At 41.1% G+C, this 14,319-nt stretch overlaps 1 protein-coding gene across 1 annotated transcript; it reads right to left on the reverse strand.

Annotated features, from left to right (window-relative positions):
* Nucleotides 1-11,378: 11,378 nt before the first annotated feature.
* IFT22 (intraflagellar transport 22) lies at nt 11,379-13,917 on the reverse strand (the record flags this gene model as incomplete). The annotated part of the gene is made up of 5 exons (XM_079545083.1): nt 11,379-11,527; nt 12,432-12,634; nt 13,368-13,457; nt 13,530-13,609; nt 13,879-13,917. 5 exons carry the CDS (start codon nt 13,915-13,917, stop codon nt 11,379-11,381), a joined length of 561 nt encoding a protein of 186 aa, XP_079401209.1.
* Nucleotides 13,918-14,319: the final 402 nt, after the last annotated feature.

The raw sequence follows: 14,319 nt of genomic DNA on the forward strand, positions 1-14,319 counted from the left end.
GTGGTGGAAAAAGGAGTGGTCATCCAGGGATTTAGGGAAGGTGCTGCCTGGCATGTGTGCACTTTAACCCTGCTGGGCAGTTTTTGTCTATATAAAACCTCTCTGCCCACTGTAGGGACCTGGTGTGGATGCATCCATGCAAGACCAGCATTCACTGCCAGGGGGAGTGAGTGAATGCTATCCCAATGCTCAGCACTGACAGATTCCACTGCCAGTCCTGCTTTATACGTGAGAAAAAGTCCTGCAGTGTTGAAGAGTGAGAAGGGGAAATGCGAGCTGTTGTCACATTGTATGATTGATGCCATACAACACATGCAAGTGCCCACAGTTAAGAAATCCTCAGCCCCTGTCTTCCAAATCATGAGCCACTGCTGAGCATCACGAGGAAGAGCTCTTATGCTTTTTACTTCAATAATTATTTTTTTGCCTTAGGAAATGTTTAAAGAAAAGCTAAGAAAGGCTGAGTACACAGAGCTCCTGTTACCCTTCCTGAGCCTTGACTCCACATTTCACCAGATTTTCAGGTCAGTGATGTTGCAGATACCCAGAATTTACCTGACTCTTGGATCTCTGAACAAAAACACGATAGAGCATCAAATGGGAATTCCTAAGCTGCGTTTATAATACAATGAAGCAACTGTCTGATATGTAGCAACCAGAAAAAACAGCTCACAAGGTTATGCTATTGAGGAAATAAAATATTTTGAGTCTTGCTATGTATAAAGGGCTGATTTTTTTCTCTTTTCTCCTCTTTGCAGGCTTTGCACATCAAACAGACTTCAGTGAAGTTATTCGTGCCTCACACAAGTGGTAAGAGGAAAGAGAAGAAAGTTATTCATATTTAATGCTATTTTGTGCCAGATGTTTTGCTGGTAGAAATCCATAGCTCCACAGGCACCAATTTCTTCAGGATCTGGAATGTCTGGCCCAATTTCTTTCTCATTCTGGATGGTCTGTGAAAGAAACCACTTTATTTTGCAATATTGAATATTCTTGCTGGGAAGTTATAAGCAAAAACAAAATAATGAGAGACAGGGTCTCTAATAAGCTTCCTGTCACATGAGGCTCTGGTTCTATTGAAGCATATGTGTTTGCTGACTTGCTTCCAAAAGGTTTGTTGAGTGGTGGTGATTAGTTTCTGTTGTACTGATGTTATCTCTCTGTAGTCTCATTCAATACAAGTAGTTTTGTAAACAGTGAAGTCTTTTTTTCCTACAGATTTGTATCTTGGATTGTGTTTCAGCATGGATTCTCTGATGTTTAATGGGGATGGAGTTCATGTTTAGCCAATTTCTTCAATGAGGGATGAATAATCTGTCTTTTTGGCCATCTATTTTCACAAAATTTGCTGGAATTAAATATCTTCAACGCCCTCTATCAAAGTTGACTGGGATTTACAAACAAGTTTTGGAGTTATTTGGGGCTGTCCAATGTAGATAAGAGTCTCATTTTCTTACAAAAACAGAATGTAAAAATGCATTCTTAAAGTATTTTGTCCTTGTATACTACCTGCTTGATTCTATTCTACTTGTGACCAGTCACGTAGGATATGTTTTATTTGTATAGCTGTATGAAAGTATGATGCGTTTTTTTGCCCTGTTGAGTGCATATTAAAGCATCCTTAGTTTATTTTTGTTATGGGCCAGCTGAGATTGTATTTTTTATGGTCCTTGTTGGAACATGGGAAAAGGTGCCACACATTTAACTTCCATGCTTACACAGGTAAGTGCAGACAAAGGACATATGGTTGCTCGTTTAGTATCAGAGATCTCCATTTCTGGTTTGGAAAGGAAGAAAGGAAACACAGAATGGAATATGACCTTTTAGCTTGCTGAGTTCTAGAGCTAAGTTCTCAATCCTTCTCACAAGCAAATAGTGCTATTCAAAAATGTACTCTTTCCCCCTTGCTGTGTCTCCTGTCTTCCCAGTTACCTTCTTTATTTGGAAGATTGCTCTAGAATCTCCTAATTTTGACTGGAAGAAACCCACTAATTTCTGTGGTCAATTTATTCCAGGAAAAAAGGACATCTATCCAATTTTTTGTTTGCATCCTGTAGGTAAGACAGATCTGGGTGTCTATTTTTTTAACCTTCTGTCAAGTTACTTTGCTTAATGTAAATGAACAATTAATTTAAAATAGAAAAGGACAGTAATTCAAGAGGTAGAAGAAGTGGATCAAACAAGAAGGTGATTAGATCGGACACGAAAGTGATGTGTTCATTATGCCATCTGTTTATGGTAAAAGAGGAGCTGTCACATGGAAACAGAACAAGAGGTAGAGATCAGGCCCCGCTCATCTTCCCTTGCAAAATAGCCAGATTTCTTCATTTGATGACAGCAGGCTAAGCCCTCGATTCTGAGCTGAATCTCTGAATGATCCCAAGAAAAACAGCAATGGAAATTTTAAACCCCAATTCTGGAGCTGTGATTGTTCCTAAAGTGAAATTTTTCCTTCAAAAGATGTTGTCAGCTGGAACAAGCGTCTGCATTGTGCAGTGACCACGCTTTGGTGCTCAGCAGCCGCTCTTAAACACTGAACACAGCCTGTCACAGATACTGGCTGCAGAGACCTCCTTCAGATTCTTCAGGTCCAAATGATTTCTGAATAATGATCATCCTGGTTCCCTAAGAAAACACCTCAGCAGCCAAACATAACTGGAGCGGAATGTGGCTAAACTCATTAGCTTCCACATTGATTCCTTGCCTCCTCTAACCCTCACCTGGTGCCAGGGGTCCACAGGGTGTGCATGGTGGGCAGCCTTCGCCTAGGAACATCACCTGTGCCTGGCAGATTAAGACTGGAAGGGATATTTCCTGTTTTCTGGCCCCTTTTGGGACTGGCAAAAGGAACAGCTCGGAACATGAGCAAAGGTCTTCCAAATCTTTGTTAACTGGAAGGATGGTGGATATTGGCCAGTAGTGTCTGGGTGTAAAAGAATAATCAGATCAGAGTCTCAGGAGCCTAACAGGAAATACAGACGACTGGGGGTGAGTGTCCCAACTTTCTTTTTTTCTTTTCTTTTCTTTCCTTTTTTTTTTTTTTTTGAATCTTAGACTTTAGCAGCTGATGTGACAACGAGCAACCACAGCCACAAAACATGCATTTTGAGAACAGAAGAGCATACATATCTCTGATCTCAACAGAAGTGTTGTTAATGATCTCATTGCCATGTGATGCCTCCTTCATATTTAATTTTGGTTGTTATTCTGGCTACAAGAATATGCTGTCTACTTGTGTGGCTGCAAACTCCGACCTGTGCAGATCTGTGTTACCTAAGATTTAATACATCCTTACCCATATTTGCACACCTCTCCACAGTTCCTGGAGAAATTAAAGGTCCAAAGTTCAGCTTTAAGTTAACAGATCCAGATATACCCAGTATTTAACTTCCATGGACAAAGGAACTGCCCCAAGAGTTGGTTTGTCTTGCTGCATTTTGAAGGTATCAGCACTGTGTGCTGCAGAATGCAGTGTGATGCAACATTAGGGAAAAAAAAAAAAAAAAAAAAAAAAAGCCAAGTGTATGCTCAATGGAAAACAGATGGATTTTTCATTAGATATAACTTTTAATGATCTGTTTTGAAAGTAAAGATTTGCCATTCTGAGTAGAAGAAGGGCCTCCTCATAGCTTTGTGTAGGTCCCAGGATCATTATCTTAGCTACAGATAGAATTGCAAGATCCTTGTATCGTTAGGAGTACCAGTCAGACATCTCTGCCATTATTAGACTTCCAAACACAGCAAAACACTTTGGGGGCCTTAACAATATTTTTCCTAAGACATGTCTTTATCTAATGATGCAGAGTTGTTACGGGCTGGCAGTTGGTAACTCGGTTTCTGGAGTATTACTATTTAACCTGGGGTCAGAATAAAAATCTTTGAATGTTTATTGCAAGACAGATCTTTTGCTTCACTAAGGGACTTGTCTTCACAGTCAACCGTGGTGTGACTCCTCCAAGTGGTCTTACTGGCTGTGAGAGGTGACCCCAGCAGTCTAGAAAGCCTGAAGACCCTTCCTAAAAAGATGAACCCTGCACTGTGTGCCTGTAGGTACTAAATCAACTTTTGACAAGCACAGAACAATGCAGTCCCAGGGTTTTAGGAATAGATGGTTGCTGCCAAACCACAATAAATGCTTTTGTCTGGAACTCATGGAACAGTAACATAGCAAAGAAGGGTGTGCCCCTGTCCATTAGTCCCTCCAAGCAAATTCTCACAGACATGTTACCAGGAGTCAGATAGATTTCATGAAGCTAGGGGAGAAATAAGCACTCTTTCCTTACAAAGAAAGGCAGAAATACTGCAACTCAGCAAAACAGAGGGCTTTTTTTGTTCCTAAGGGTTATGCAAGAAACTCTAATGCCCATACCCAGACCCTCTGAAATGAGACTCATATGAGAGAATTTGCATTACCTTTCTTCCACTACAAGTTGATAAAATCGCTTTACTTCCTCAGCTTATATATAAATACAATCTGTGTCTCCAACTGTTTTCCAGTTGGAGATTATGAATCAGAATCCAAGCTTCTCAAAGTCCAAAGAAGTTTGGAGCTGATGTTCTGCTTCACTGTCACCTCTCTCACCTTTTTCTACAGAAAATACCTGCTTAAATAATAATAAAAACTGCATTAATAAACAAGAAATCAGCTCCTTGCTCTTAAGAGAGGTACTAGAAGGATCAATTGTAAGCTATTACAAATTATTAATTACCTCTCAACTATGTATGTTTGTATGTATGTATGTTTTTTCCACTCCTTATTGAGATGATCTGTTAGTTACCTTCTTCAGCTTCCAGACCAGATTTTTAAATGACAAGAATATGTCCATATATATTCTTGTGCCCAATCTCTCTTCTAGTTTAGATTATGCTCAAATAGAATGTGAAGCTAAATATTAGGTTTGAAAAACAAGATCATATATTCCACTAGTTTTATGGGTTTGTTGCTCTCTTTTTAAAAATGTCTTACTAAAAATATTAACAGTTTAAAAAAGTTTTGTTACTTATGTACATTAACTATATTACATAGTTTGCCAGGTCTGCTCCAGAAGCAATGCCTCCTATTTTATGTTGGCCCATGATGTCAGAGGTGGATGTTGCTGATATGACAGTAGAAGTTGGACCTTCTCACCAATATTGCATTACATTCCGTTGTCAGTTGACTTATGGCAGCAGAGGAGCAGTCTGACAGAATGGCATCTGATGTGGAAGTGCATATGAAACGTAAGTGTGGAACTGAATTCCTTCGTGTGGAAAAAGTTGCACCCAATGACATTAACTGACGCTTGCTGAACATTTATGGATATCAAACAGTGGATGTGAGCACGGTGAGGCAGTGAGTTTCAGTGCATTTCAGCAGTGCTGACAGCAACCATAGGTCACCACCACTGGTGAAGGTTGTGATGAACACAGCATTCAGGCTCTTGTTCATCACTGGTGAAAATGCACAGGTAATGGTGGTGGCTGTGTTGAAAAGTAGTGCTTTGTAGTTGAGAACTTGCTCTCTCAATCAGTTACTGTGCTCACTGTATCTGTTGTTGTTTCCATGAAAATAAATAGGAGGCATTACATTTGGAGAGGTCTATATATGTGGCCCAAGACAATCCCTCTTCACTCAATGCAGCCTAGGCAAGCCAAAGGGTTGAACACCCATGCAGTATTCCTCTTCCATCAGACTGGTGATTAAAAGAAGTGGTAAAAATATCCAGACACTGTTGTTTTTGAAGGGGGCTGATTTTCTGAGAATGAATTCTCAGTGTATTCTAAACAGGCACCTTCTAGAAGTATCTAGCTATTCAAACCTGGTCACTCAATGGGGAATTTTGCCCTAAGTAAAAAGCATCAGCTGGCTCAATGCAAAAATATAAAGCTGACCCCACAATTGGCCTGCTTCCTTCATACATGTTTGAACCCCCTGAACTGCTTGGGGTATTAGCATATGGGATCTTTTATTCACAAGTGCAGTAGTGTCTGAATGCATGAGGAGTGCTGATTAAAGCTATTCTGGGTCTTAGAGTGCTTTTCTGGCATCTCAAGAGAGGCAAATTCTCAAAAAAAGTAAATTGATCTTTTGAGGACTCTTTGCTGCACCAGTGAAGTATTTTAGCAGTGTTGACTTCCAGAGCAGTGATAGAGGAAATACAAGTGACTTCCAAAGCAAGGTACTTCAGATGAGAAGTTGAGTAGTTTTAAGATAAAATTTTAACAGGTCCTGGATGCCTCCTAAAGTTGCTTCCTCAAGCATCTGCACATCAACTCCCTTCACAATTTAAGCTGAGCATACAAAAACGCAGTATGGGTAGGCACTCTTGAATGCTGCTCTGTGTGACTTCCTCATAGTCACTTGGCAGTTCAGTAATAGAAATAAGAACATAGGGTTCTTTATGTCTATTGTGTCCATTAGAACAATGCTGCTGAGAACAACTGAGACAAAAGGCCTGGCCTTCAAAATATAGAGCCTGAAAGGAAAGCTTTGGGGCTTTTTTTTTTTTTTTCCGCAAGGTCCAAATGTGTTTCATTCAGCTTTGCTGCTACTCCCAAAGTCTGGTTATAAACAAGTATGATATTTACCCTGGAAGCTGCACATCTGGATTGCAGTGTCTGTAACTGCTTTCATTGTCATAGTAGTTTTGAGCCTCATAATATTCTGTGTGTGTAGAGAACAGCTTGTAAGGGGTAACCTGAGCCAACTCTATATGAGTGAAGACCTTAAATATCTTAAATCACCAGTCTGCAAGATAGCCACAGTCTTCAACCTTCTAAATTTGCCTCCAGAGTCCTAAAATTTTGCTTTCAATGTCCTGCAGAATTCTTCTAACTGCTCCCTATCAAATTTCCATGCTGACTTTTTGTCCAAAGCAATGATATACCAGCTACTTTCAGGGGAGATGAGCATGAACTTCAGAAAAGTCCACCTCTACGTGTAAACCCTCTTTTACTGTTAGACAGCAGTAGAATCTTGAAATTCATTTCTTTTTTCATTTCTGGCAGAATGGAAAGAGGACACAAACTGTTCACTCTTAAGACACTGAGGTCAGCTAGAGAAGGCTGCATTTGCTTGGAAGAACTGACAGACTACATTGGTTCTCTTCTTTCCCTTTTACATCTTGGAAAGCTTGTCCTAAAAGCTTTTCCAGATCTAAAGACATGGTGGTAAGGTGTCAGTGTGGAAGAGTTAAGATGCAGCACTTTTGTTTAAATTTGCTTTTACCTTCTGCTCTTAAGTTACTACTTGCTGCAGCTGTGGCTTGACAGCTAACTGACTTCTGCATAGCTTGTGGCTGATTACCTCATGTTCCTGGTTTCCTTTGTGCTTGCCTGAGTAATTCTTTGCTCTCACAAGCAGAAATATGGACAAAGCCATAGAAGAGTCATTTATTAACCACATAGCTTCAGGCAAACAAATAAGGCTGCACACCCCAGTCTGGATAATACTGTGCTGTGGAACTGTTTGAAGCTCTGCAGATTTGCTGATATCAGTGGAAGGCCAGGCTGTAAAACACAGAGGTAGAGATGTAACGTGTGTTTGTCCAGCATCTGGCATTCTCTTACCCTTCTTCTAACTGGGTGTCTCTGTGGACCTCGTTCATAAATCATTAACACACGATACTTCTGGATAAGTTCTTTCTCAGAAGCTACTGCAATTCTGAGGATTAATTTTAGCCTATCCATTTGTTCTGCTCTTCAGCAACAGCAGAATTTATCTCTTGGACAGATTTTATGAATGATTATCCACATTATTAAATATTATGGCCTTTCTGGATGATATAAGGTCAAATCTAGGGATCTGCCATTTGCTCTGTCTAAAATTATTTTTCTTCTCTAATGCAGAATATATAGATATTTGTAATTTACACCTTTTTTCTTGAGCTTGAAGTAGGGTCATAACAACTCTGCAGTGGTTTAGGCTTGGGAAAGAGCAGCTGGAAATTTGCCCAGCAGAAAAGGACCTGGGGATGGCATGGGGATCTGGGGATGCTGGATGGCATCTGGCTGCACATGAGCCAGCTGTGGAAGGATGATGGCATACTGGCCTGCATGAGAAATAGCGTGGCCAGCAGGACCAGGAAAGTGATTGTTCCCTTATACAGAGCACAGGTGAGACCACACCTGTAGTATTTAAACTACATCCAGATTTGGGCCCAAGTACAAGAAAGGTACTGAGTTTCTCAAACTTGTGCAGAGAGCAACAAAGCTGGTGAAGGGACTAAAAAACAACAAATATGAGAGAGTGGCTGAGGAAACCAGGTTGAGTTTGAAGAAGAGGATGCTGAGGAAAAACCCGCTTGCTTACTACAACTATCTGATAAAAGGTTGCTGTGAGGAAGGCGTCAGTCTCTTTTCTCAGGAGCAACAAGTGATAGGAAATGACAAACTGTTCTCAAGTTGCATGAGGGGAGGTTTAGATTGGCTATAATGGCAATATTTCTTAAGGAGAGCGTAGTCAAGCATCAGAACAGGTTGTCCAAGGAAATGGTGGAACACCCAAGTCTGGAAGTATTCAGAGAATGTGTGGTGTGGCACTGAGGGACATGGCCAGTGACAGGACTCGGCAGGTCAGACTGATGGTTGGTCCCAGTAATCTTGACATCTTTTCCAACCTAAATGGTTTGATGAAGATCATGGATAACATTTGATATGAAGCAAGGCAAAGGATAGGAGAGTTCATCACTGACTTTTCAACTCTGACATAATGCAAGCACTGGTTTGCATTTCAAGTACAATTTCATTTGCTGGGTTTTGTAGCAGCCTTTACCAGTGCACATCAAAATACATATGTTGGGAGAAACTGAGTTTATTAAGACAGTATATTTTAAAATTGGCTCCATTGCCCCACAGCTGGCAACAAGGAAAAATAATCTGAGGCAATGTGTAAAAAACTTGTTCTCTACCTAGACTGAATTTTCCAATAACTGTCTCCAATAGACCACCCTATGACACTGATTGCAAACATATAAAGCCTGGTTGTTTCAAAAGTAGTAGAAATAAAATGTAGATGTTGAAATGCCAGCCTCCCTCTATTTCCTTCCAACCTTTTCTTTTCATCTCTTACTGTTTATTTTACTTTTTTTCTTTCACGGTACCTTTACTCTCGCTGGTGTTTCCTTTCAGTACCTCTCTGTTTCTTCTCAGAATCAAGTGGAGCTTTTAGCATTAATGGCAGAATAAGAGCCAGTAGACAATGAAAAGAAGCTGGGGCAGCAAATTCTGTGAGCATACAAAGCAAAAAGGAAAAGAATAATGTGGGTTACTGACACCAGCTTCACACACCACACGCTTGGTACTAACCAATTTGGAATTGTAATTCTCTGAAGTAAAGCCTAGCTCACTATGTTTTGTTGTGTTAGTTTTAAAACTGTTTAAAAGATCTTTTAAAGCTTTGCCTCACATACCTTTGTTTTAAATAAAAAGAACTTAGTAATGAGCAAAAACCAGCTGGGGAAGTACAGCGTACAACTGGGACAGAGAGGCTTTCAGGCTCTACCTACGTGTTCATTGATTTTGAGCTGCTTGTCAATCATTGTTAACTACTGATGCGGACTGAATTCACAAAAAAAGGGAGTGCTGCTTATTTACTTATTTATTTGCCTTCAGGAGTTTGGGGCATTTTGAGGAAGCCAGGAAAAGGCACGAGCTACTGCTAATATGTTTGTGACAGGGCTCCACACCCTGACTGCTCACTGAAGTTTCCTTATGCTGTTAGAAAGCCAGAAGAAAGATGTGTAAATAACACAGATTTTGGAGACATCTCTTCTTGCCACCTTGGAAAATGGAGAATGTTTGCAGAAGAACAGAACTAATTATTCAGGAAGGGAAGAACTTTGAAAATAAAATAGCAGACTGATGAACCTAGATCACTGAAAAACCCAAGAAGCACTCACTTCTGTTGTCTTGAACTAAAATACATTAAGTGGTTCTTTTTTTTTTAAATATACTTTCTACAAAGGATATTAACTAAAATACAATATTAGAGGACAAGGCTGTTTTAACAATAATACTTGTAGAACAGCTGCAGCTCAAATATAGCTGTGTGGCATGGAACATGCAATGAAACAATCTGCAAAATTTAGTGCTGTGAGTCAGATGTGGTTCTCATAAGCCACTGATGTAACGCTTCACAAAGCAAGCTGCAGAACAGGATAAGATGGGAAGCTGCTGAAGGATTTCTGCAGTTTCTCCTCCCAGGTCCTCTCTACTTTAAATTCTCCACTGGTTAAAAAAAGAAAGAAGTCAGTATAGATATATTCTTCTGGTTTCCATTCATCATTTCTTTGGCTATGTGGGTCCATAGCAAGTTTTTGCAAACTCCTCCTGTAGGAACTAATTAGTGTGAAATGTACTACAAATTTATCACAGCTTTCCTCACTAATAATTAAGGAAGTTGATAAGACATCCACAAAAACATAATTCACTTTCCCTTTGAGGGCAAAAAGGATGCAATTTTATTATAAAAACAATTTCATTGCCTTAGTATTACATTACAAAAAATGCCTTCCACAGCAGAACACATTAAGAACAGGGATGAATGCAAACCAAACAAAACAGAAAGTAAATCATCTATGAAACCACTTATTTCAGTACAACAGGGAACAGTAATCCAAGTTTGAAGCTGCTTTTCCTCCTCTGGAGAATGCAGCACTAATTTTTCTGCTTATTGGAGCTCCAGGAATAGGCCAAAGTAATTGCACTGCACTGAGATTTTGATTCCTTCTCTCTCAGAGTAACCCATACCTTGTCTCCAATAAGGACGAGTTTGTTGCAGCAGAGGAAAAGCTGTCATGAGAAAGGCTGCAATTCTGACTTGCCAGAGCAATAGCTATGAAATGTGCTCTCTTCAGATGCTGGACAGAAAGGAGAATTTGTTATATTAAAACATGACAACATGTGCACATGTTTGGTCCACACCAACAACTGCTGCTCAGATCTCCACTCCCATCAGATTTCAACTGACTTCCAAAAGCATAACTCCTCCAGGAACACAGCTCACACGAGCACTTTATGATGCTTCAACAGAACTCCACAAAGCTTAACTTCTGTCATGCTTTCTATTAGCACCTTTACAAAAAGGGATTCTTGAGTGAGGAGACAATCAAGATCTTTATCTTTTAGTGCCCATTAACACACTGACCAACATCTTCCTGTACATCTGACAGCAAATGAAAAATTGAACATACCAAAAGGTACCCAAATTCTTGGGTGTGCAGCCACCTCTTTGGCACCACAGTTTATCTGATGTCAGCACTTGCCTCTTCTGCTCAAGTTACAAATCATGCATTATTTTCTTTGAAGCATTTATAGTCTGGCAAATTCTTCTTGCAAAGGATGTTGCTAGCACAGCTTACAAAGTTCAACCAATCCTTTCTCTTTGCTTTCTTTTAATGTTATGAAATAATTGACATTTCTTCCTTCTCTCTGTTCTCATTTATTACATTGATAATGCTTCTGAAGTATTTCATAAATTCCATCCGAACATCTTCAGGATCTTCTTCTAAGTTGGAATGTATTAGTTTCAGCTTGTTCAATGGGTAAGCTTTGAATGTAAGAAAAAAAATATTAGGCATATGCCTTTAGAAAAGCACTCGTGGTCAATGTCATGGGACAGATCTTGGTAAGACATCAGTTGGAATTCAGAAGTATCAGATGTCTCATACCCCAAATGACACAATGTGAAAAAGAAATGCAGCATAGCTTGTTGGCACTACAAACAAGAAGAACTTGCTGCTAGTTTAAATTCCTCAAATATTACAATTAAGGCTTAAAGTATTGGTCTCACAGTCAACGAGGCATAACTGAATAATTCAGCACTGAATTGCATTTTACTACTGAATTGATAAGATTTCTGCATTATTTTAAAATTACAGAACGGTGTTATTATGTTAAATATGTATTAATATATTAATGCTTATAATAAGTACTTGTTTGAAAACCAGAATAGGTTGTCCAGAGGCAGTGCATGTTCTCACTTGTAACAACAGCCACAAATAATTGTGCTGCGTGTAATAACACAGCTATAATAATTTTAAGAGGAAGATCATTAACCTTGTAGTACAAAGGACTCCTAGTCTGCTGATGACTAAAATGCAGGGTTAAGTGGCTTCCAAAATGTCAGTAAGCAGAAGGTGAAACTGCATAAGATGAACTGCTAGTGATAATTATTTCTGGTTGCAGTCATCAGTTTTAATGCCTGGCTCAGTTGCACACTCACTGCATGGCCTTAGAGATGTCACTCAAATGTTTCTAGTCTTTATTTCCACTTTTGGGAAACTGGAACATTGTTTACCTTTTAGGTGACTTTTGAAATTCAGTAATTTTGTTTTGCAAAGCATTCTAATATTCTTAGATTTTCATGAAAAATAAAAGCCACAAGGTATGGCCAATTTCAAAGATTAAGAAATCAACAAAAAAACTCTGACCAACATATTCTATATTCTTACCTAAGGACAGATTTTCTGTGTCCTCTGCACTACCTGGCTTGTGATGTGCAACAAGGAGACACTGGCTGTCGAGCAGTGGCTGCTGCTGCACGAAGCAGGAGTACCACATTTCGATTTCTTTCAGGTGACTGGGCAGCTCAGGATTGAAGATTATTATTACACCGTGAGAGTCCTTCATAAGAGCTGGCCAGCATGTTTCAAACCTTGAAAAAGAGGTGCATGGAAAATGGTAAGGCTGAGAGCAGGGAAATGGAAATATGCACTCAAAAACTTCTCAGTTTTCTTCTCCCCTCCTCAGCAATGTATCTTGGTGGATGCTCCATCCCTGAAGACACTCAAGGTCAGGCTGGATGGGGCTCTGAGCACCTGATGGAACTATAGGTGTCCCTGTTCACTGCAGGGGTGTTGACCCAGATGGCCCTTAAATGTCCCTTCCAACTCATACAATTCTATGACTTTATGATTTCAGTAGTTTTTCTTGAATATAATGTTAGTAATCTTGCAGTAATCTATGATATTCCAAATATACTTTCTTACTTATTCCTAAAAACTAATCTGTCCAGTTCTGTAATCCTGGGAAATTAAAGCTCAATCATATAAATACATTATTTGAAATCCATTCACATAATAATTTCAAACAGAAAAAGGCAGGGCCCCTGCTTTGCCTCTAACTTCATTCTGAAAACCACAGATTTTATTGTTATGCTCAGCCCGTAGCCAAAACTAACGGTGTCAGTTGGGATCATGGAAAGGATTACCCAGCATTAAATGCTCTACAACAGAAAGCAGTACAAATTTACACAGGAGTGAAAAGGTGGTAATATTCCTCATCTCCAAAAGATCACAGGTTTCAATGTCTTACCCATGAGAACGTTGTGTAAACAAGATTAGTACAGACTGAATAACCTGGACAAAGTAACAGCAATGCCAGCTTACTTCTGATCACCGCTGCAGTCCCACAGCTCAAATCGACACCCAGCTCCCTTGCTGTTCCCATTTAAGTTTGGCTTCTCGTACTCCAGGATCCTGTGAACACAAGCAGGTGTCATCCACCACCTCAGACCTGTGGGTTGCTTGCGTCCACACTGCTGTTCTCACCTCACTCCTTGTGTTGGGACATAGCTGCCAATCCCCTCTGTGCTCTCCGAAACAAAGTTTGCCAAGACGGATTTTCCAGACTGGAACACACGAGAAAATAAGACAACCGTATGAATTCAACACTCCAAAGCCACAACGGACAGGAGAACACGGGGCTGCTCCCAGCACCCTGCCTTCCCTCAAGGCAAATGCACGCAGGCCTGCCCGCCTCCCCTCCCAAGCTGCACGGCCGCAGCCTCCACATCTCCTTGCCTCCCAGGCCTCGCCTGGGAACTGCAGCCCTCAAGGGGCAGTCCCGAGCCCCGGGGAGGATGCCCAAGGGTTACGTGCAGCCCCGAGGCTCCCTCACCTCGCGGGGTCCCACCAGCAACACCTTCGCCTTCAACATGGCGGCCGCCCGCCCGTCGCCTAGCAACGCGGCGGCGGCGGAGGCGGGGAGGGGGGGATGGAAGGTGCGCTGCGATTGGCTGTGCCGCCGTCACGTGGTGGAATGGCTGCGCATAAAGTAGGGGCCACCCGGAACGCTGAGGACAGTTCCGCGTTCCCGCTGCTTGGCGGTGCGGAATGGCTGTGGGAGCAGCGGGCGGATCGGGGCTGCCGCGCCGTGGTTAGCTGCTGTGGCTTGAGGGGCGATCGCTGTGGTGTCCGTGGGACGGGGCTGGCTGCGGGGTTCCATGAGAAGTAGGGTAACTGACGCAAACACGGCGAAACGGGCACAGCGCGCTGCGGTGCGGTGTCCCTGTGCTCCGTGAGGAGATGCGGTCCCAGCCTGCGGTTCTGCTGCCGTTTT

The sequence above is a fragment of the Tetrao urogallus genome (genome assembly GCF_951394365.1).
Source record: "Tetrao urogallus genome assembly, chromosome: 20".
Lineage (NCBI taxonomy): Eukaryota > Metazoa > Chordata > Aves > Galliformes > Phasianidae > Tetrao > Tetrao urogallus.